The sequence below is a fragment of the Chiloscyllium plagiosum genome, unplaced genomic scaffold, assembly GCF_037043375.1.
Source record: "Chiloscyllium plagiosum isolate Xiang-an unplaced genomic scaffold, Cpla_swu_hap1 HiC_scaffold_30, whole genome shotgun sequence".
NCBI classification, from domain to species: Eukaryota; Metazoa; Chordata; class Chondrichthyes; order Orectolobiformes; family Hemiscylliidae; genus Chiloscyllium; species Chiloscyllium plagiosum.
Genome location: NW_028270168.1, coordinates 28,841,778 through 28,865,114, shown reverse-complemented (window position 1 = coordinate 28,865,114; position 23,337 = coordinate 28,841,778). Strand labels below are relative to the sequence as shown.

The 23,337-nt window shown below is 40.3% G+C and overlaps 1 protein-coding gene across 7 annotated transcripts in view; it reads left to right on the top strand.

The window, feature by feature from the left end:
* Positions 1-23,337, top strand: part of LOC122563664 (dyslexia-associated protein KIAA0319-like protein) — a 114,924-nt gene that overhangs the window by 69,729 nt on the left and 21,858 nt on the right. For all 7 annotated transcript variants that reach the window (XM_043717701.2, XM_043717700.2, XM_087976848.1 and 4 more), the window contains 6 exons: positions 10,138-10,366; positions 11,153-11,276; positions 11,929-12,061; positions 16,598-16,746; positions 21,058-21,209; positions 22,530-22,668. In XM_043717701.2, the coding sequence (XP_043573636.2) occupies positions 10,138-10,366; positions 11,153-11,276; positions 11,929-12,061; positions 16,598-16,746; positions 21,058-21,209; positions 22,530-22,668 (926 nt within the window). The remainder of the gene's footprint in view (positions 1-10,137; positions 10,367-11,152; positions 11,277-11,928; positions 12,062-16,597; positions 16,747-21,057; positions 21,210-22,529; positions 22,669-23,337) is intronic.

Genomic DNA, 23,337 nt, shown 5'->3' with positions numbered 1-23,337 from the left:
GTTGATAATGTGATTCGACTTGTGCATCGCTACACAGTCGCATGTCAGCAGGGTGAACAGCAGTGGACTGAGCACACTGTCCTGGGGGGCCTTTGTGCTCCGTGTGATGGTGTTGGAGATGTTATTCCCAATCCAGACTGACTGAGATCTCCCAGTCAGTCCAGGATCCAGTTACAAAAGGAAGTATTTACGCCCAGCAGTCTCAGCTTTCCAGTCAGGTGCTGAGAAATGATTAGTTTTAAATTGAATTGAATTTATTGTCATGTGTACCAAGGCACAGTGAAAAGCTTTTGTCTTGCAAGCAATACAGGCAGCTCACATAGTTAAGTAGCATAGCTAAGTAAATAATGGGTAAACAGTGGCAAAATCAAAAACACAGGTAAATGTTAAGAGTTTGTGAGTCCATTCAGAACTCGAACAACAATAGGGTTGAACTGTTTAGAAACCAGCTGGTGCGTGTGTTCAGGCTTCTGTACCTTCTCCCCGATGGTAGAGGTTGTAGAAAAGCATTGCCAGGGTGGGATTGATCTTTGAGAATGCTGGCGGCCTTTCCTTGACAGCGGGCCTGGTAGATGGATTCGAGAGTTGGGAGGTTGGATTCTATAGATGGGAGGTTGGCCTTTGTGACTGTCTGAGCTGAGTTCACCACTCTCTGTAACCATCTCCGATCTTGAACGGTACAGTTGCCATACCAGGTAGTGATACATCCAGACAGAATGCTCTCGATGGTGCACCTATAAAAGTTGGCAAGGGTATTCACCGTCATGCCAAATTTCCTCAGCTGCCTGAGGAAGAAGAGACATTGGGCCTTTATAACCAGTCCGTCCACCTGAGAGTCCAAGAAAGCTTGTTGTTGATGACCACTCCCAGGAGCTTGACACTCTCCACTCGTTCCAACTCTGTGCTGTTAATGTGTAGGGGGGCATGAGTAACATCCCACTGAAAGTCAATAATGAGTTCCTTGGTTTTTCCGGCATTGAGTGCTAGGTTGTTCTCGGTGCACCATTTTTCCAGGTCTTCTCCCTCCCATCTGTAGTCTGTTTAGTCTCTATCTGAGATTCGACCGACTATGGTGGTGTCATCAGTGAATTTGTAAATGGCTTTAGTCTGGTATTTGACAATGCAGGCATGGGTATACAGTGAGTGCAGTAGGGGGCTGAGTACGCATCCTGGAGGGCTCCAGTGTTGTGTTAGTGAGGATGAAATATTGTCCCCAGTCTTCACTGATTGTGGCCTGTGGGTCAGGAAACTGAAGATCCAGTGATCACTAAGTTTAGTAATGAGTCTCGAGGGGATGATAGTGTTGACTACAGTTCAGCCTTCAATGAGTAGGATTCTTACGTAGCTGTTCTTGGAGTCAAGATGTTCTAGGGAGGAGTCAAGGGCAAGAGATATGGCATCTGATGTGGATCTGTTGATCTGACAGGCAAATTGCAGTGGGTCAAGAATAGTCAGGAGACTGGAGTTCATCAGTGCCATGATCAGCCTTTCAAAGCACTTCACGACCACCGAAGTTAGGGTCACTGGGCGGTAGTCGTTGAGACATGCTGCGTGAGCCGCCTTAGGCACAGGGATGATGTTGGCCCTCTTGAAACAGGCAGGGCCTGCTGAAGGGAGAGGTTGAAGATGTCTGAGAAAACCTCTGCTCGTTGATCTGCATATGCTCTGAATGCACGGCCTGGTACTCCGTCTGGTCCCATCACTTTTCTTGGATTCACACAAAAGAAAGCTGATCTGACCTCTGATGCAGTGACTGTTGGGATAGGTTCATAAGAACTTGTCAGAATAGGTGTTACCTCTCAGCTAAAAGTCTGCTCAAAGTGAGCATAGAAGGCACTGAGACGATCTGAGAGGGATGTGTCATCGTTTGCTGTCTTGCACTATCTACTTTTAAAACCTGTGGTGGTATTCCGTCCTTGCCGTGTGTCTGTCTGGATCTCTAGTTTGGATTGGTATTGGTCCTTGGCTGCCCTAATGGCTCTGTGAGGGTCATACTTGGATTCCTTCTATTTGAGTGGATCTCCTGATCTGAAGGCCTCATGCCTGGTTTTTAGCAAGTTCTGTATGCCCTGATTCATCCAGGGTTACCTATTGAGGGACACCTGAATTGACCTCCTCAGTCAGCAGTCCTCCACACACTTGCTGATAAAGCCTGTGAGGGTGGTGGCATACTCGTCCAAGGTACAAAGAACAAAGAGAACAAAAAAAACTTACAGCCCAGGAACAGGCCCTTCGGCCCTCCAAGCCTGAGCCGATCCAAATGTACTGTCTAAACTTGTCGGTCAATTCCTAAGCATCTGTATCCCTCTGCTCCCTACCTACTCATGCATCTGTCCAGACGCATCTTAAATGAATCTACCGTGCCTGCATCTACCACCTCTGCTGGCAACGTGTTCCAAACGCCCACCACTCTGTGTGAAATACTTGCCGCGTGTATCCCCCTTAAACTTTTCACCTCTCATCTTGAAAGCGAGACATCCCGTTATGGAATCCTTCACCCTGGGGAAAAACTTTTCTCTATCCACCCTGTCTATTCCCTTCATGATTTGTAAACCTCAATCAGGTTCCCCCTCAATCTCCTTTTTTCTAATGAAAATGAGCCTAACCTACTCAGCCTCTCTTCATAGCTAGCACCTTCCATACCATGCAACATCCTCGTAAACCTTCTCCAAAGGACCCACATCCTTTTGGCAATATGGCGATCAGAACTGTACGCAATATTCCAAATGTGGCTGAACCAACGTCCTGTACAATTTTAACATGACTTGCCAGCTCTTATACTCAACACCCCGTCCAATGAAGGCAAGCATACTATATGCCTTCTTGACCATGCTATCCACCTGTGCAGCAACCTTCAGGGTAGAATGGACCTGCACTCCCAGATCTCTCTGCCCATCAACCCTTCCCAAGGCTCTTCCGTTTATTGTAAATTCGCTCTAGAATTAGACTTGCCAAAATGCATCACCTCACATTTGTCTAGATTGAAATCCATCTACCACTTTTCCGCCCAACTCTCCAGTCTATCTATATCCTCCTGTATTCTTTGATAGTACCTTTTATGCTTTCTGCTACTCCACCAATCTTCGTGTCATCTGCAAACTTGCTGATCATACCAACAGTGCCCTCTTCCAGATCATTCATGTATATCACCAACAACAGTGGCCCCAGCACTGATCCCTGTGGAACACTACTGGTCACCTTTCTCTATTTCGAGAAACTCCCTTCAACTACTACCCTCTGTCTCCTGTTGCTAAACAAGTTCTTTATCCATCTTGCTAGAACACCCTGCACACCACTAGTTTTGTCTTTCCAACCTGGAGTCCAATTAATCCTGACTCTGTCTTCTCCATGTTAACCAGTTTCTTAAATGCATGCTAATACTCTGTCCCTTGAGCAACCCCCACCTTAGTGCACACCCTGCGGACTGTTTGAACATGGGCCAATCAGCCAATTCCAGACAGCACCAGAGTTGATGCTCTGCTCTTCTGACCAGCACTGGACCTGTATCTGCAAAGGGGTTTCCTGCTTGATCTTGAGCCTGTAAGCCAGGAGAAGAAACACGGCATTGTGGTCGAGTTCCTGAAATGAGGGTGCTAGATGGAGAAGTAGGCATCTTTCACAGTGCTGTAGTAGTGGTCGAACATGTTCTGGCCCCTGGAGGGGCAGGTAATGTTGTGCTGGTACTTAGGCAACACCTTCCTTAGATTGGCTTGATTGAAGTTGCCAGTCACAATAAACAGGGCATCGGGGTGTTCTGTCTCCTGGGTGTTAGTGGTGGAGTACAGCACATCCAGAACTTCCTCAATCTTTGCTTGTGGCGGTATGCACACAGCAATTAGTATAACAGTGGTAAATTCCCGTGGTAGATAGAAGGGGCAACATTTGATGGTGAGAAATCCAATGTTTGGGGAGCAGTGGCTGCCCAGGGTTGCAATGTCCGTGCACCACAAGTTGTTGATTAAAAAGCAAACCCCTCCATCCTTTGTCTTACCAAGGATGCTGTGCGGCCCATACGATGGGTAGAAAAACCATCAGCCTGAATTGCACAGTCTGGAATGGATGGGTTGAGCCAGTTTTCTGTGAAGCAGAGTAGGCAGCAGTCCCACAGTTCATGCTGGAAGCTGAGCCGTGATCTGGGTTCGTCCATCTTGTTCTCCAGAGATTTTCAGTTTGCTAGGCGTAAACTAGGAAGAGGAGGTCTTGAAACCGAGTAGTTTCAGTCTTACTAGCAGACCGGCATGCTTACCCCGCTTCCTTACAGGTCCAGTGGTCTGGTGGAGTGGATTGTGACTGCTTCCAGTTAAGTGATCCTTCCTACGACCCTCTGGAGTAAGTAGGTTGCAGTTTGGTGTATTTTTGCAGAGGGTCTGCTTCGGACCCAGCGTAGTAGGTAATTTACTGTGTGGTTTGTTACCGGAGGGAGTTTGCTTAGGACCCAGTGGAGAAGTTCTTTGTTTCAGTTCAGGTGTCTTATGGGTTGGGAGTGTTTCGTGCAGAACTGAAAGACCCAGAAGCCTGATTGCCATAACGTCTTAAAACAGAATTCAAAATTGGCAATGTTTTCAAATTCACTACTCCCACCTTACAAAAAAAATCATTTACCTGCAGCATAAAGATGCCTGAAAGCTGCCACTTATGATACCAGTAGAACATGGTGAGGGTCTGCTTTTAACTGAAGACAGTTTAGACTGAGGAAGACCTTACTCAGGTATGAGGCGGAGTGGGGTAAGGTAGAGGTTGCTCAAGGGACAGAGTATTAGCATGGATTTAAGAATTTAATTAACGTGTAGAAGAGAATCAGGATTAATTGGACTTAGGTAGGAAAGACAAAACTAATGGAATGCCACAATGTGGAGTCCTAGTGCTTCAATTATTTACTGTCTTTTAGTAACGAATTGGATGAGGATGTTCAGTGCAGAGTATTAATACAAACGAGTGGGGGAGCCTGTTGAGATGAAGACATTAGGAATCTAAACTGGGATATAGACAGGTTGAATGGCCAAAAATGTAATGGAGTAAAATGTTGGATAGTGTGACGTTTTCGATTTTGGTGAGAAGAATAAAAAAGCTGACTATTATTTAAATGGAGAGAAACTCCAAAAAAAAGTACAGTGCAGAGGGATCTGGGTGTTCTTGTGCATGAAACACAAAACGTTAGCATGCAGATGCAGCAAGTAATTAAAGCAGTAAATGGAATTTGGCTTTTATTGCTTGGGGGTTCAAGTTTTAAAATAGTGAAGTCTTGATACAACTGTACAGAGGTGTTAGTGAGATCATACCTGGAATACAATGTACAGCTTTGGTCCCTGTATTTCAAAAAGAAACGTGCTGCCCTTGGAGGCTGTTCAAAATCGATTCACAAGGCTAATCCATGGGCTGAGGGGGCTGTTTTCTCAAGAATGGTTGAACAGGTTAGGCTTTTATCATTAGTTTAGAAGATGGAGGGGTAATCTGATTGATGCACAGAAGATTTTGAGGTATAACAGGGTAGATGTTGAGCAGATGTTTTCATGAGGGAGTGTGGGAGCCTTGAACTGGGGAATAATGTTATCGGTTAAAGGGTCACCTTTTTTAAACTGAGACAGGAAGGAATTTCTTTTTCTGAAGGGTGGTGACGGTCTGGAATTCTTTACCCTGCAGAGGTGTGGAGATTAGATCATGGACAGTATCTAAAAAGGAGGATGTAGATTTTTGAAAAATCAGGGAGTTAACAACTGTGCTTAAATGGCACGTGATGATACATGCCTTTGAGAGTTTTTTGTTCTGTCCTGTTCGTCTTGATGTGGAGTTGTTGGACTGGGATGGACAAACTCTGAACTTACATGACAACAGGTTTATTTGAAATTACAAGCTTTAGATCTCCTCCAGTGCCAGCATATCCTTCTTTAGATACGGGGCCAAAAATGCTCTCAATATTCCAAATTAAGTCTGACCTGAGCATTATACAACTTCAGCAGTCTATCTCTGCGCTTGTATTCTAGTCCTGTTGAAATATTTCCATCTCTAAATTCATCAATGAGCCAATAAAAAGAGACGTTTCGTTAAATGTTCCACATCTGGTCCCTATCCACTTTTCCATCACTCCATCTACAATTATTTTCTTTACTATGAATTATTGATGAGGAAAACTTCCCAAATCTTTTAAAACAAAAAACGTAAAATAGACATTTTTATCCTCTGCCTTTAAACCCATAGCCAGTACCTCGTGGAAATCTCCTCCTGAAGGCAGGTTTACTATCGGCTATGATGTTGACCTTCAATGTTTTTGACGAATCTCACATCTATCACTTCATTCTTCTGTGAGCTTATTACCCTCCCATCCCTTATTCCTGCATGTTATACTAAAATTTTAAACCTTTTGTTAGAGGACAGATGGGCAAACTGTCTATCCAATCTTACCATAATTTACTTTGTCATCTCGCTTTCTACCTACCGAGATCAACATTACCTCACCATATCACAAAAGAAATTATCTATGTTCCATTAAAGGAATGTGATTGTTTCATAATGGCATAAATTGCAAATTCACAGATTTTCCAAATATAGTAGCTTCGCTCGCTTTCATATCTGGTTCCACCTGTCTTTTCATCATTAATGGCCAAGTGAGTAACAAGGATATTTCTCTGGGTGCAATGTTCATGCTAATGAAATGATTGATTCTGCCTATTTTATAAGGACTTAACCACATCCTTGTTTTCAAAGATTTTAGTGCGTTATCATTTCCAAATGTGAAACTGATAAAACTCTCATTTCTTAACTTTGTCTTGACCTTTATTACTCTAGACAGCATTTTAACCAGATCATTCCACACATGGTAGATCTACATCCACTGTCTAATTCTACACAGTTGAAAGGCTATACCAGCAGCACATATATCACTGAGCTGAAACCTCTTGTGACCAATGCATTGCCCTCTCATTGGTCTGTACCTCCATCTTCCATTATTAAAAGTTTGGTTTCTTGTTTAGTTTGGGATATTGTCACTTACACCATTTAGGACATGCATGGTTTAATAGCATTTTGAATTGCCCCTAAAACACAAATTGACTGCACTCTGATCATTTCTGGGGTCCATTCACATTAATTCCAAATTCTCTTAGCTTCTCAACTTTAGCAATAGCATTTCTGTCCATTTATATTTGATGCTGTTGTCCTTTCATGTTGTCACTTGCGACCTGTCAATTTGTTAACAATGTGCCCTCCATTATCTGTCATGTTAATGATTGCCTCCTTTGTATGATGAATGCTGCTGGAGCAAAATGCTTTCCAAGGAATTTTTAGTGCTTTGACATTTGTGCTAGCAGCTCTGGTCAAACTGGACATCTTTCCAGCGCTGTAAATACCAGCACAAATTGGGAAATTTCCAAATAAAATTTCTGAAAATTTCATAGTTTGCTGAATTTCGTTATGTACTTTTCCTTAGTACTAGCCTCAGTATTTCTAAATTTGTCAAAATCTGACCACATCTCATAGCCAGTCAATAATTTTTTTTTTTCTTTTCTGATAAAATTTATCCACACAACTTAACAACCTCTCTGAAACTTACCCATGTTCAAAACATAAGGTTCCGGTTTCAAAAGAACTTTGCTTCTGATCCTGTTCCTGCATGGTAGTGAAAGTGTTTCCTATTTGGTAAAGAGATAACCCAGGTCCACATTGTAACTTCATTCTTCCACCATATTAAGTGAAGTTTGTTTATATCCTTTGGAATCCTTGTATCATTTGAGGACCTTGATAACATTACCCCTTAATTTAAGAATCCACATGCACGCAGCCTGCTCTCATTCAATTCTTTGACTCTTTAATTCAAATAAATCTATTTGTTTGAAGGCCCATGTTCCATTTTTTTATTATCAGTGTTTCTTTGTATCTGTGAACCTGTTGGCAATTTATGTACCTGGAGCTGGAAAGTCAAATTGCCTTGCTTTTCTGCAATTTGTTGTCTCTCAGTAGTATGATTTTTTTTATCATCTTGTAATCCTAGGGAAAACACTGGACCATATTGAACTCATTTGCCATGGTGTTTCCCACTTTCTAAGTGCTCCTTTATAATTTCTTGCCTGCATTTGCACAGGTTGCTGTGCTGCCAGATTTGTGTATCCAGGTTAGCATCAAATACCAACTCTCTATCCCTTCATATGTATCAGGGAATCTGATGTTGAAAAGTTGAAGCCCCATTTGATTTGATACATTATTGTCATGTGTAACTAAGTACATTGAAAAGTTGCATTTTTAAATATAGTGCAGCAAATCATAACAAAGACACAAAGATCATCAGGTAATCGAACAGAGTGAGGAATACAGAGTTATGGCTGCAAAGAAGGTGTACAGCAAGCAAGATCAACATTAGGTTTGATATTTGAGAGGGCCAATCAGAAGTCTAATAACAGCAGTGAAGAAGCTGTTCTTGAACCTGTTGGTACGTGTGTTCAAACTTTTGTATCTTCCTGATGGAAGAGGTCGAAGAAATTATGACTGGGTTGGGAGGGTCTTTGATGTTAGCTGCCTTTCTGTGGCAGTGAGAAGAATAGAATAGATAGGATTGGATTGCGTGATGGTCTGGGCTGTGTTCACAACTTCCTGTAATTTCTTATAGTCCTGGGCAGTGCACTTGCTGTACCAAGCTGTGATCATCCAGATTGAATGCTTTCTATGGTGCGTCTGTAAAGATTGGTGTGAGCGTCCTTATGGACATACCGAATTTCCTGAGGAAGAAGAGTTGTTGTGCCGCCTTGACCACCCCTTTAACATGGGTGGTCCAGGTCAGATTGTTGCTGATTGTCACTCCTAAAAACTTGATGCTCTTGGCCATCTCCACCTCATCTCCGTTGATATAGGTAGGGATGTATCCTTCTCCTTGCTTCCTGATGTCAGTGATTGGCTCTTTAGTTTTGCAGATTCCTGGACATATCACTTGACAATTGAATTCTATTTACACACCAAGTATTGATTAGACAATTTCATTGATCAAGTGTCTCCGGATTAGTAAAATGATTCTCAAGAAAGTTATCCGGCACAATGTTATGTCCTTTTTAGTGCCATGGGTCTTCAATCATTGCTATAATCAGTCTGTATACTCTATTTTGATTGTAAATGTAGACTCAGGAACTTATGTTGGTATAGAGGTATACTACTTGAAATGGATATTTCATAGAAAATCTATAGGCACGGCAAGACTTTGAATATGTGTTTGTGCCTCAATGTAATCATTTGAGGCAGTTAGAACAGACGCACTGAGAAAATTTTGAGTCAGTGTCTTGATCTAACTGTGTATTTTACCCCTATTACTGAAACACAAATGTTCAAATTGTTTTTGGGTTGTCTGGGTGTCTACAAATGAACCTCTGCAGATCACTTATGAAATTTAAATCTACGCTTCCATTCATATGTTTCTAGCTCAAATAATAAATACTGTAGGATCTTGGTGTTCTGGTTTTAAGATTTGTCTGGCAATGAGGGAACGTCTTAAGAACACCCTTTCTCAATTTGGGCTCATGATCTGCAAAAAAAGGACAAACCGGTGGCTGAAGAATAAAGTGGATTTCGAGCTCAATTGCTCCTGGGACCACCTTGTCAGAGCATGGAGACTGATTATGACCATCAGCTGTAATCTTGCCATTCTTGTGTAGCTTTAAATGTCGATAGCTTTAAATCATTTGAGGTTTGATAATTAGAAGTGGTAATTTGTTTAGGGTGTATGAATATCATCTCTCTCAGACAATAAATTACCTAAAATAAATAGTAATTGATTGTTAGAAGAATATAACTGAATCACAATACATGTCAATTTTGCCATGATCTAGTTGTATTTAAAACCCAGAAGAACTTCATTTTGACCTGTGCTGGTTTTTAGAAAAATTCCTGTTCAATGTATAAAATAACTTTATTTCCAGTAGTTTAGTTTATTAGAATACGGTTGTGTAGCAAGTCTGAATGTTGGCATAGTGTGCTTTCAGCTGGATAAATTATTTCAAATGTCATGTTTTAAGGCTTTTTATTGGTATTTTCCAGTTCTTTGTTAACCATAGCATTTGCTGTACTATGTAAATCAAATTCCTGTTCAATTAGGAGTTGTCGTTCAGTCCCGGACGTATATTTGAAAGATTTGCCCACTTTATTATTCCCTTTCCTTTGTAGTCTGACAGTGGTGGATTCTGATGGTGCCAGTAACTCAACCACAGCAGTTGTCACTGTGCATAAAGCAGTAGACTATCCACCTGTAGCCAATGCTGGTGCGAATCAAGTCCTCACACTACCCAAGAACTCCATCATGCTGTATGGCAACCAAAGCACAGATGACCATGGAATTGTCAGCTATGAATGGTCCCTAAGCCCAAAGAGTAAAGGCAAAGTTGTTGAAATGCAGGTAGGAAAACATTTGTATCGTTGGCCAATATCCAAAATCAAATGATCCCGAGGTTTATGGAATAAAAGCGAGAACACACCCTTTACAAGAATGCTTTTAAACTATAGTTAGCAAGGGGAAAAGGCATAGCTACCAAAGTTCGAAGGCTACAATCATTCTGGTTAATAAAAGGATGGATTGAGATTTATGTTTCGATTAAATATGATGAAGTATTGTTTTATATTCAGCAAATCTAATCACTTGGCTTCCTTCCACTGAAATGAGAGAGGATTAAATCTTCGGATAAAATCTTAATTTTGACTTTTTAAAAAATTTATTCACTGAATGAGGGCATCTAGGTGAGCATTTATTGCCCATCCCTAATTATTAAGAGTCAACCATATTGCTGTGGTCGGGAGTCAAGTAGTCCAGGCCAGGTAAGGATGGCAATTTCCTCCCCTAAAAGACATTATTGAACCAGATCATTGACAATGGATTCATGGTCAATGAATCGTAATTCCAAATAATTATTGAATTCAAATTCCAGATAATTATTGAATTCCAATTCCACGATCTGCCATGGTACGGTTTGAACGTGGCTCCCCAGAACATTAGCTGGGTCTTTGGATTAACAGTCCAGCAATAATGCCACTGCCTCCCCAACTGCTATTCACTAATGGGCAAACATCTAAATGTTTCTTATTGCTAACATGACATATCTGATCATTATAAACTGAGCAAAACATTAAGGCAGGGAAGGCTGTTTAATACATAGTGCATTTTACCTCTTTCACTTGTTTTGTTTAGGGTGTACGAACATCATCTCTCCAACTGTCAGCAATGCAGGAAGGTGACTACATCTTTCAACTTACAGTCACAGATTCAGCAGGGCACCAGGCCACCGCTGAGGTGATGGTCATAGTGCAACCAGGTATGTATTTGTGAAGAAAATGTTCACAGTTACAATGCAAGAAAAATGACAAAATACTTCAACTTCTTATTTTTTTAAAATTCCTTCCATTTATAACTCATAAAAGTAAACTGGTACTAAGCAGTCTACTTGACAGAAATTAGAGGAACCACCACATACTGTGGGTGGGCTCTTAGATGAAGGACATGTTTCCTGAAGAAGGGCTTATGCCCGAAATATCAATTCTCCTGCTCCTTTGCTGCCTGACCTGCTGCGCTTTTCCAGCAACACATTTTTAAGCTCTGATCTCCAGCATCTGCAGTCCTCACTTTCTCCTATATTTAACAGCAAGTTGAAAAAAAAATTTTTCTAGTGCCTTTTGTATTCTTGGAGTGTCTGACAGTCTTTGGATCAAATCAGTTAATTCGAGTTTAATGTTTCAGGCAAAAACAGCAGATAATCCTGCTGTCAAGGTTCCACAATCAGCAGTATATCAAATCACAGGATAACCTATTTTGATCTTGGGTAGCACATGTTATTGGCCAGAACACAAGAACATCCTGCACAATTATCTTGTTTGAAAATGCCATGGAATCTTTACGTTCATCCTTAATTCTTAAAAAAATGTCACGCTGTAAATGCTGAAGTTTATTTCGTCGATCTGCTTTTCCAGAAAATAATAAACCTCCAGTGGCTGATTCTGGACCTGATAAAGAGCTGACCCTTCCTGTGGACAGCACGATATTGGATGGCAGCAAAAGCACAGATGATCAGAAAATTACATCTTACCTGTGGGAAAAAACAAGGTAAAATACAAAAATCATACCAAACGTAATGGCTGTTAAAAGTAATCTTAAAAATTAGACATAATTCCAACAAATTCTAATCACTTCTACTACATGAAAATTAAGACCAGTTGCTTATCATTTCTTGTAAGTGTTGCTTGCTCTGATTTACTCCAGAAAGCCTTTAGCATTTACGTCTGTGAGTGACTATCTAAAAGTCTTATTTATGCTGTGCTAGTTTCTTTAACTATGAAGTCATTCGGTTTTATATTGGGTCAGATATTCCGATTCATTTGCAACCCTGATCAGATTAGCAGTTACAGAGCATCATAGATATGTTGCTGTGCTATCTGGGAATCTGTTTATGTTGAAGATTAATGTGTCTGATGGATAGGCAGCATGGGTCAGGTACAGGATCTGTCAGACTTGTTTGAGGAAGTGGGGTGGCACAAGAATGTCTCTCCCAGGGAATATCATGTTACTGGGATGGGCCGTTGTTCAGTGGATGGGAGATATTGTTCCAAGCTCTAGTTGCTGAAGGGTAGGGTTTCTAGCAGATAGGGATGTGAGGTGTCAGTTCGGGGAGAATTCTGACTGGGTTTGACTGTTAAGGATCTGGAGGTGCAAGGGATTAGAGGAGGTGTAATGATGATTTAACATATGTCCAGGATTTAGAGAAGGTTTTGTAATCCCCAGACATTTTCTGGTAATTAATAAGATTATCTGTCTGAATTCTCTAACTTTAATAAACTCTTTGAGAGGGTTTCAGACACAAGCTGTCCATGGTAAAATTCAGTTGCCTGACCAGATGTGGGGCCTTCTGCATGGTCCCAACATACAACTCCAGTAATCAGTGTTCTAGTGGTTATGGACCAGAACAAACCCCCCTCAAAATATATTTAGAAGGTAGCCTAGACCCGAACGTTTGCTTATTTTAAAGGTAAATGTAAGACATGTTCCATATGCAATTTGATTGGTAAAATTATCGACTTGAAGCAAAATACACTTTATTTTACACTACAGTCAAAATACAGACAAATAAAAAGAGAATAACTGGCTTCACTGAAACTCTATCGAAATACCTAACAAGCTAATATATACATTACTAATTATCTGTTCCAATGTAGTAACATCCCATTATCATCCCATTATCACACCCTAAGCAAAGGCAAATTCAGTAAAACAGATTATCTCATATGTAGTTCTAGCAGCAGGAAGAGAACCCAAGTGTTTAGCTGTAACAGAGTCAAGAGCGTCTACATTCAGCCTCAAGACCCCAGTAACTGTAGAAAGCTAAAACTAAAAATCCTGGCACTGTGGGACCAGGACCCCACCCATTCAGGCTGCTTCTGTTGTTCCAACTATTTAAAAACATCCAAGGCCTCTCAAATTATTTACTTCATTAGCTTTGAGCAGATTGCTTGTCATTTCTATCTGAACCTCTCTTCATTGGAAAAAAAAACCCATGGTAAATATACCTCTTAAAGCAATAACATTGTTACAAGTGATTCTCTGGCCATCAGAATGTCTGGTCCACAATCTTCCCATCATGTTTGGCTTACATTTGTTGCCATCTCCAATAGGACAGATTTGCAATACATTCTGTTTTCTAAAGGCAACTGGTGAACCAAGTCTGTGATATGGTTAAAAACATTACTTTATTCATAGAGCCTGGAAATCGGGCACAACCTCATTGATGTTGTGCCCGAGAGTGAGCTTTAACTGAATCTCTGTGCAAATATTCAGACCCTACTTTATATCCCAGTGATAGCATAATCCATTTACTTGAGGAAGTTGGCTTGTGCTTGTGAGGGTAATGTCAGCAGTGTACAACTCAACAAAACTAGAAATTTGGAGTGCCACCCTGTGGTTATAATAAGGAAGTCATGACCTGTATTTGTTGGAGTTGCGAAGTGGAACATTTTCCCTCTTTGCCTCAAACTGTGACCAGAATTGGCCTATAAATGTAACTTATGCATTCTCCTTGTAAGCCCTTTGCTTTGTCCAAACATAACATGTGATTCCTCAGTTGTGATAGGTTGTCTTTTCGAACAGATTACACTGTCAGATTTTCTAGGATGTGTGCACACCCTTTGTACAGGCAAGGTAACACACCAAGAATAATACAGGCGGTATGCCGAAGCCAAAACTTCACTTTGCAGCCCCAAGCTGGCCTAGTTAGAGACATCAGGTGCCTTGGGGCTGCCTCTGTTTCTATGACCCCTTATACCTCATCTCATTTTTGACAGATTCTGTTCAGCACCTTTGTGCTGTACTTTGTGTTCTAGAGGATAGTATAGTGTAGCACGAAAGAGTGTCAACAAGTGTGCATCACTTCTTTCCAAGAGTAACCTAGTTAAAAATCACACAACACCAGGTTATAATCCAACAGATTAATTTGAAAGCAATGGCTTTTGGAGTGCTGCTCCTTCATCAGACAGCTACCAACTAAAGTTGTAGGACTATACTCTGGTTTTGTGTGATTTTTAACTTTGTCCACCCCAGTCCAACACTGGTTCCTCCACATCAAGAGTAACCCAGTCAGTCCTAGCACCTTCTCCTGCTGCATCCCTCCCCGCCTCAACTGTTGTCATTAAATATGTTGAAGCATTTATCTGTTTTCCCTTTGGAATATTAATTTGAGTCTGCATTCATTCCAATATGATTGGAAGGAGTATGTTCCAAATTCTAGCCATTCTTTGTGTGAACGTTTTTCATCTTGTTGCCTGCTGGCACTTTTGCAAATTGTTATGAAGCTGTGGGTGTACTCTACCTTTTAAGAGAGTTGAAAAGCTAGCAATGACTTAGAGAAGCACAGAGAATACTGGAAAATTTAAAATGTAACAGTGGATTGAAACAACTAGCTAAGAGCTATGTTGTCAGGATACAAAAACAAATTCAAATTTGGCCAATCAGTTTAAATTATGCCCAAGTTACCAAAATCCAATTGCATTTGAAAAAAATAATGTTTTGACAACACTAAACCAATGAAATGATCCGATGTTTTGGGGTATAAATATCAGACATTTTGAATAAGTACACAGAGCAGCGAGCACCAACAACCAGAGAGACTGCTTGCAGAAAGAGCTGCTATCTTAAAGGTACCTTTATCTATCAAAGACCTGGGAAGCAGAATCCTGAAGAAGAAGAAGAAAAGAAGACAGGAAAATCTACAGAGGACATTCTGCAAAGTTGACTGGTTTTGAAACTTTTTTTTTGTAAAATCTTAATTGGGATTTTTATCAGACCAGTATTGTAGAGGGGGGAGGTAGAAGATAGGTTTAAGAGAAAGGAGTTGTAAGTTGTTAGGTTAATATTCTCTGTTCGACTGAAAGAATAAAGTTCTTAAATTTTTACTTTGGATAATTCTTTACCTCACAAGTTTTAATAGATTACAGCGCAGGGTGAATCTTATCTGCGTTGCTGGTTTAAATTAGCAGCGGGGTTTACCCTGTGTCATAACACAATCAACTTGCAAAGTCAAAATCTGGATCAATCCTTTAGCCATTTGAAACAGTTTTGACTTACTCTATCTCATCCCTTTGTAATTTCATGCACCTGTGTCAAATTTCTTCTGGCTTCATAATTTTAAGGAGGGAAGATTCAGCTTCTCCGTGGTCTGTCATCCTTGAAGTCTTTCTGGTAAATATCTTCTGTAGTTTCTACAAAGTTCACAATTTAGTAAGGTCCAGAACTACAAGCATATTGGTTGTTGCCCAATGTGACAATCAGCAGGAAATGTGGGCAAGAAGCAATCTGGTGCAGGAGAGAGACAGAATTTTGATTTGACAAGGACCTCCTCACTACTTCTGTGTGTCTCAGGTACAGGAATGAACTTGCATTGATTGGTCACGGGGGCAGTGCTTTCTGAGCCCAGGTTCTCCAACAGAATGAGCCTCTGTGATTAGCGTGACGTTCGCACTCCTCTGCCTGGCCCCAAGTGTTCAAATTTCATAACCACCTTCCTTGTTAAATAATTAACCAATCTTGTTCAAAATATTAAATATATTCACAATGTTTAAATTAGTAGTTAAAACACTTGGTCTCAGACAAGCTTTGTAAGTCAGTGATTATTTTTATTGACTATTGCATTAGCAATTTAAGTTTTGTGTATTGATTAAAATGACAAAACTGAAATGTTTAATTTAGGAATGACCTAGATTCTAATATTTTGCCCAAACAATTTGTTTTCAAAGGATTTTTATTATCCTTTTTTGAGTGCCATTGGAAGCAGGTGAAAAAGTTGGCCAAAATCCTGATTACGTGGAATTTCTATGAAGGAAAGGAAATATGCCTAGTTATTATTCAGAATTATCCTTGCGATAAAACACAGTTTCTGCAGGGTATCTTGCTGCAGGGTTGCTGAAACTTGTCTCAAGCATATTCAATACATTTCAATTTCTAGTAGCCTTGTGACATGTCAGTGCAAATAGGATTATGAAATGCGCATCCTGACATCTTCAGACAACAAACGCTCTTAACCTGGAGTCCGAGATAACTGTAGCTGCCTCCTGTTAACACAAACTTAAGGTGAAATTGATTGGTTTTGTATTTCAGTGGCCCTGACGGTGTGAAAATCGAGAATGCAGACAGTGCCATTGCCACAGTAACAGGTCTTCAGGTTGGGTCATATGAGATTACACTGACGGTGAAGGATGAACGAAACCTGGAAAGCCATGATTCTGTCAGAATCATTGTGAGAGAGGGTATGTTTTCCTTTCAGATCTGTAACGGATTGCAGTAGGTAAAAGTCAGCTGCTAAAATGAAAAAAAAAATGTGGTCAAAGTAATGACTCTAATAGTCACCTTTTATACGTCGTCTTGCAAATGCTTTTATCTGTTCTGTGAAGGACTTTTTTATTTCATGTTTTTAGCAGAGTGCATTAAAAGCCAAGGTTTTTTCAAGTAGCACAGGGCTTTGGTTAATAAAGTTTCTGATTGAGGAGAATCATGGCAAAACTTTACAAAGTCATGGAGCAACACAGTTTCAAATCATATTTGAGCCTGAATTTAACTATTCCAATGATAACAATTCTAAAAATTAGTTAAATTAATTGGTTCTCGTTTACACCATGTGTTTTATATACAGAATGGGAAATATTGAAAGTAGCTGTTAGATAATGTTAATTTGATTGTTACTGTGCAGGAAATAAAGGTTTAAATGTGAAGGGATATCCTTTTTGCTGAGGTCTCCATTCTAACCATTGCAAAGTCAAACATTGTCCAATAGACGTAGAAACATAGAAAATAGGAGCGGGAGTAGGCCATTCAGGCTGTGAACCTGCAACACCACTCATTGTGATCATGGCTGAAAGATCCAATTCAGTTCTGCTTTCTACCTGTACCTTTTAATCCCTTCAGCTCTAAGAACTACACCTGACATCTTCTTGAACAACATTAAGTATTTTGATCTCAACTGCAAACTGTGGCAGAGAATTCTACAGACTCGCCACCTTTTTTATGTGAAGAAATTTCTCCTCATATCTGACTTTATGGCCTAACCTGTATTGTTCAAACTGTGACCCCTGGTTCTGGTCTTCCTGGATTGGGAGCATCTTTCTTGCATTTACCTTGACTAGTCCTGTTAGAACTTTATAGCTTTTTGAGGTCCTCCCTCATTCTTCTGAACTCAAGTGAATATAGCTCTAACCTATCCAGTCTTTCTTCATGCATCAGTCCTATCATCCCAGTAAGCAATCTGATAATGCTGTCTGATAATGCTTTGTGGCACTCCCTCCGTAGCTGCAACATCTTTCCTTAGATAAGGAGACCAAACTGCACACAATACTCTGAGGGCTCTCAGTAATGCCCTGTATAATATGCAGACAGACATCCCTGCTCCTTTAATTGAATCCTGGTCTATGAAGGCCATCTTACCATTTGCCTACTTCAGCTGCTGCACTTGCGTGTTTACTTTCAGTAAATGGTGTAGAAGGACACTCAGGTGTTGTTGTACCTCCCCGTTTCCCAATCTATCGCCATTCAGATAATCTGCTTTCCTTACCAAACTGGATAATCTCAAATTTAGTCATATTATACTTCATCTTCCATACATTTGCCTCCTCACTAAGCCTGTCCAAATCACATTGAACCATCTCTACATAGCTCACCCTCTGAGCCAACTTTATGTCATTAGCAATCTTGGAGATATTACATTTTGTTCCCTCAGCTAAAATATATTTTGTGAAATAACTAGGTTCCAAGCACTGATCATTTCCATACCACATCAGTTCTTCCTGCCACTCAGGAAAAGAGACCTGTTTATTCCGACTGTTTGTTTCCTGTCTGCCAACCACTTCCTCTATCCATGTCAGTATGCTACTCCCAGTCAGGGAGAATTCAGGAATAGGAAAGGTGAAACCATAATGCTGGGGGTATACTAAAAGCTTCCCAACAGCCAGTGGGAGACAGAGGAGAGAACATGTAGACATATTTTAGAAGGATTTAAAAAACAAAAAGCAGGGTTGGTGTGATGGGTGATTTTAACTTGCCCTACATTGACTGGGACTCACTTCATGTTAGGGGGTTGGATAGGGCAGAATTTAAAAGGACCATTCAGGAAGGTTTCTTGACATAGTATGCAATCACTCCAACCAGGGTAAGGTTATACTGGACCTGGTTTTGGGAAATGAGCCCAACCAGATGAGTGAAGTTTCAGTGACGGAGCATTTTGGGAGCAGTGACCGTAATGCTGTGAGTTTGAAGTTACTCATGGATAGGGATAACAGCAGCGCTTGGATGAAGGTGTTAAATTGGTGGAAGGTGAACCACAACTACACTAGGTAGAACTGGAGAACTTTGATTGGAGGCAGCTGTTTGAGGGTAAATCCACATTTGACATCTGGGAGTATTTCAAGCAGCAGTTGATAAGAGTTCAGGAGCAGCAGGTTCCTGCCAGAATGAAAGATGGGTATGGCAAGTTACATGAACTTGGATGACCAGGGATGTTATAGCCTTGGTCAAAAAGAAAAAAAAAGAAGCATGTATAAAATCTAAGAGGATGGAAACTGACAAAGCCCTTGAAGTATATAAGGAAAGTAGGAAAGGATTTAAACAAGGAATTAGAAGGATGAAAAGGGGTAATGAAAAGTTGTTGGCAAATAGGATTAAAGAGAATCCTGAGGCTTTTTATAGGTACACAAAAAAACAAGAGGGTAGCCAGGGAAAGGGATGGCCCACTCAAGGACAAAGAAGAGAATGTATGTTTGGAGCCAGAAGAGGAAGAACATAGAACATTACAGCGCAGTACAGACCCTTCAGTCCTCCATGTTCCGCAGACCTGTGGGACCAATCTGAAGCCCATCTAACCTACACTATTCCATTCTCGTCCGTGTGTCTTTTTAGTGACCATTTAAATGCCTGAAAAATTAGTGAGTCTGCTGCTGTTGGAGGCAGTGTGTTCCTGTGTTGTATTTGTTTTTGTTCAATCCCTGCACTTTAAGTTTGCATGCTAACGTCGTATATTGGATTATATCAAAAGTATCAAGTTCAAAACTGCTGCATCTCAAATTTCCCAGCCAGAAGAGAGTAACCCACCTGGTACATGTGGTAGATGTGCCAGAGAGTGATTTGCTTTTGGCATGTGTAGTTTGGCATCATTTCTTCTACTGCATGCTATTTCGGGAAAATATAGGTTCATTTACCAATACAGAGGAACCTCGATTATCTGAATGAGATGGGCGGAGCATTATTTCTTTTGGATAATTGATTATTCGATTAATTGATTTCCTCTGGGGCTCGGAGTTTTCTGTGAAGTCTGCTCTCCATTCAGAAGACAAGGCAGCAGCACCCAGCGTGTGAGACCCTGAACTCTGTCTACTCCTGCCCATCCCCAACCCCATCAAACACTGCTCCCTGCCCACCCTCAATCTTGCAGCTCCAACCCCGCTTCCCCCTGTCTATCTCACTCAACCTCCTCCCCCACAACCCAGGAGGCCAGACTGTATATCAACAGTAAGACTGCTACTGTCTTTGTGGGGTAAGTCTCCAAATGTGTTATTTTTCTCTCTCACTCACAGTCTGTGTGTGTGTGTGACACACACACATATATATATATAGGTTCTACCTCTGCCCTGTACAGGACAATGTTGAAGAGATTATCTGGGGAAGGAGGGGTTTAGGATTCATCCCTGTATAGAACACCAGGGAAAGTGTGGGGAAAGAGAGACCGCGGGAGGTCAGTCATTTGGAGACGGTGCCTGGACTGTCCAGGACTGGTTTCGACAGCATTTCAGTGAGCCGAGTTCATTTTTAATCATTGTACCTTTAAACAAAAAACGCGATCAGAGTTGAAACAGTCTTTGACGTAATGTTTCTATCGGGATCTTGAGATCCCCTTCAGGTAATCTGATATTTGGATAATCAAGGTTCCTCTGTATATCTGTAAAAAGTAAATAAAAGCCATAGAATTGAAGGCTATTATTATTTTGTATGGTAATTAGTGATACAAATAATAGCAAAGATTGAATGGAATTTATCCAGATAACTGAATTGAATGCAGCTCACCCACCCCCACACACAATGTCCAAAGAGAAAGCAAAAAAAATCAGGAAAAAACTGGCACGCTCTCGAGCACCAGCAGCCCATGGTACTCCACAGCACCTAATAACAAACTAATGCCTTACTGTCTGACCAGACAGTAATTCTAAAGAAATTAAAATTGAATTCAGACTTTAAAAATTGATTAACTAACATTTACTGAAATGTGATAAATTTGTTAGTCAGTAAATGGGCCACTCCATTTTAATTAAAATGCTTTACAATATTTTGTTATTGAACAAGCACAAGGGCCCACCATGCATGGTTCTGATAGGTGGAATAGTTCATTTAAATTCAGTTCATATCGGAAGTCAAATCTTTGAATTTATCATTAAAGAAACTAGAGATGTTACTATTTAGGTTTTCTAACTGCTTTTAAATGCAGCTTTTCACTTAAAACTTAATTCATGTATAGAGTTGGAGTTTTAATATTTTGTAAGATCTCTGGAATGGAGAATAAATGTGCTTCTGTTTTACAGAAGTCAATAAGGCTCCAGTTGCTAAGATAGCAGGCAATGTTGTGATCACCCTTCCTAATAACACAGCTATGCTTGATGGATCAAAATCATCCGATGATAAGGGAATTGTCAGCTACCTTTGGACAAGAGATGAGAGCAGTCCAGCAGCTGGAGTAAGTGGTCTAACTCATATTTTTTAATGAACTAGAAAAACACTATACCAGTTCTCTGAGACATTGTTTACTGGCTTGCCAAGGTGCACAAAGACCCAATTGTTTATTGTTTGACTAGATATGTGACACATGTCAATGAGTGAGTGAGCATGGAAATGGTGGCATGAAGCGAGAGATGCAGTGTGGTCTGGCCCAAGGCAAGTCCTGACATTATCAATGACAGGACCTGATTAACATTTCTGCTTCTTGCTTTACACCTGGTCAATTTGGTAAACTATGTTTTCATGAGCAGGAAAGCCAGCACCATGAAGCTGAAGCCTGAGACAGTCTCTGGCAATTGGAAGCAATTTGTCTTTGGAGTGGAGTGATGGGGCAGAGAGGGAAGTCTCTGGAACAGAGCTTGCAAAGGCAGCGTTACTAAAAGCCTGGCAGGCAACTCAATCAGGCACAGTGCTGGGTAGGGATGTGGTGGTGGTGAGTGAGAGAGCCATCAGAAAAGGGTGGGGTGGAGGTGTACAGGGAAGGGGGCACACCACCTTATTGCCCTCAAGGCTATCTTTTAAAAAGCAAAGATCTGCTGTTCTCATCTTTGTTTTACCGTAATGTTTCCCAAGCTTTCGAAGATTTGGCAAGCAGCTTTTAATTTGAAATCCATATCCTGACAGCCTTCTGAATGCTTGACTTGGATGGGATGTTTGAGTCATGGGGATTGGTGTGTAAGATTTATGTTAAGGCCAGGATTTCTTCAATATAGGTAAATCTTAAAAGTTCACAAAGAAATATAACTGTAATGCAAGGTTCCTAATTAGAGCATTGTATTCATACATTAAATCACATTTTTATTAGTTTTTGGTTTTCGTTATCATCAGAATGTGATGTCTTCACCATTGCTTTCACCAAAGACACGCTTATGATCATTGCCAGTTGTAAATATTCACATGGCGGCCAAACATTAGTGTCAGTCCATAATAATTAGTTTAAAAGTCTGGTGATGCAGGAATGAATTTTGTGATAATTGTGAGAGCAATTTTGGAAAATGAGAAAATGTTCGAACAGTTTATCCATTACTTCTTTTCTCCTATAATTGGAAAATCTAGCAATTTTTCTGTACCATGACCAGAAATATGTTGCAAAATGTTGAATTTTTCATTACAATGAACAATTAAAGATTTTTGCCTTGATTGCTATTTAACTATAGTATGATGTCTGCTATGCGTCGGCATATTGGAAAGTGCATTGTACACATAGGATTCTTTAAAAAAACATTGCCGTTAAACATTCATTTCTCTATCTTTTGCATTTTCTACCAATCTGTAATAGGATGTGCTAAATAACTCTGATCACCAGCCTGTGCTTTTCCTGTCCAATTTGGTTGAAGGATTATATACATTTTGTCTCAAAGTAACTGATGCAAAGGGAGAAAATCATATCGACAGGGCAACATTAGAAGTGAGATCTGGTGAGTAGAAATTGATCTTCCAATGGGCTACTGCATTTCGTCAAAAGGTCTGGCATAAGATTTTATTTTTTAAATTTTAAAATGCTTCACATCCTAAATAGAGTACCAGCCATGTTTTCGCTCAGAGAAGTATGATGTCCCTTCATAATTCATTTATTCTGAGATCTAACGTAATTGTTTTTTAAACCCTTTTTTACATTGTCACCGAGTCAACATATTTCTGCAAAGACATAAACTAACAACACTTGTTTCCTAAATAGTTTTTGAAGTGTGCTTTGAAATAATAATTAAGGTTTGCAATTATAGAACATCTGAAAATTATTATGTTAGTAACATCCTGCAATCAGGGCGATTGAATGATCAGTTGTTCTGGTGTTTCTGGGCTTGGCTGTTGGGGGAAAATGTCCTCAGTACAGGAGGAGTCTTCCCTGATCATCATCAAGAATCATCCTGGGAGTTTTAATATCCTGTTATCCTGCTTTGTTGGAATGCTGACTTAGCCCATTCAAAACATGGCACCTCTAACAATCTGGAATGTCTGAATACCACCGTTCACTTTCAGTGATGCTTTCAAATTTCACTGTATTGTTCAATTCCAAACTAACTGATCCAGAGGTCAGAGTCAAATCAACAAATCCTAGTTTCTAATGATAGAAAGGAAAAGAATGC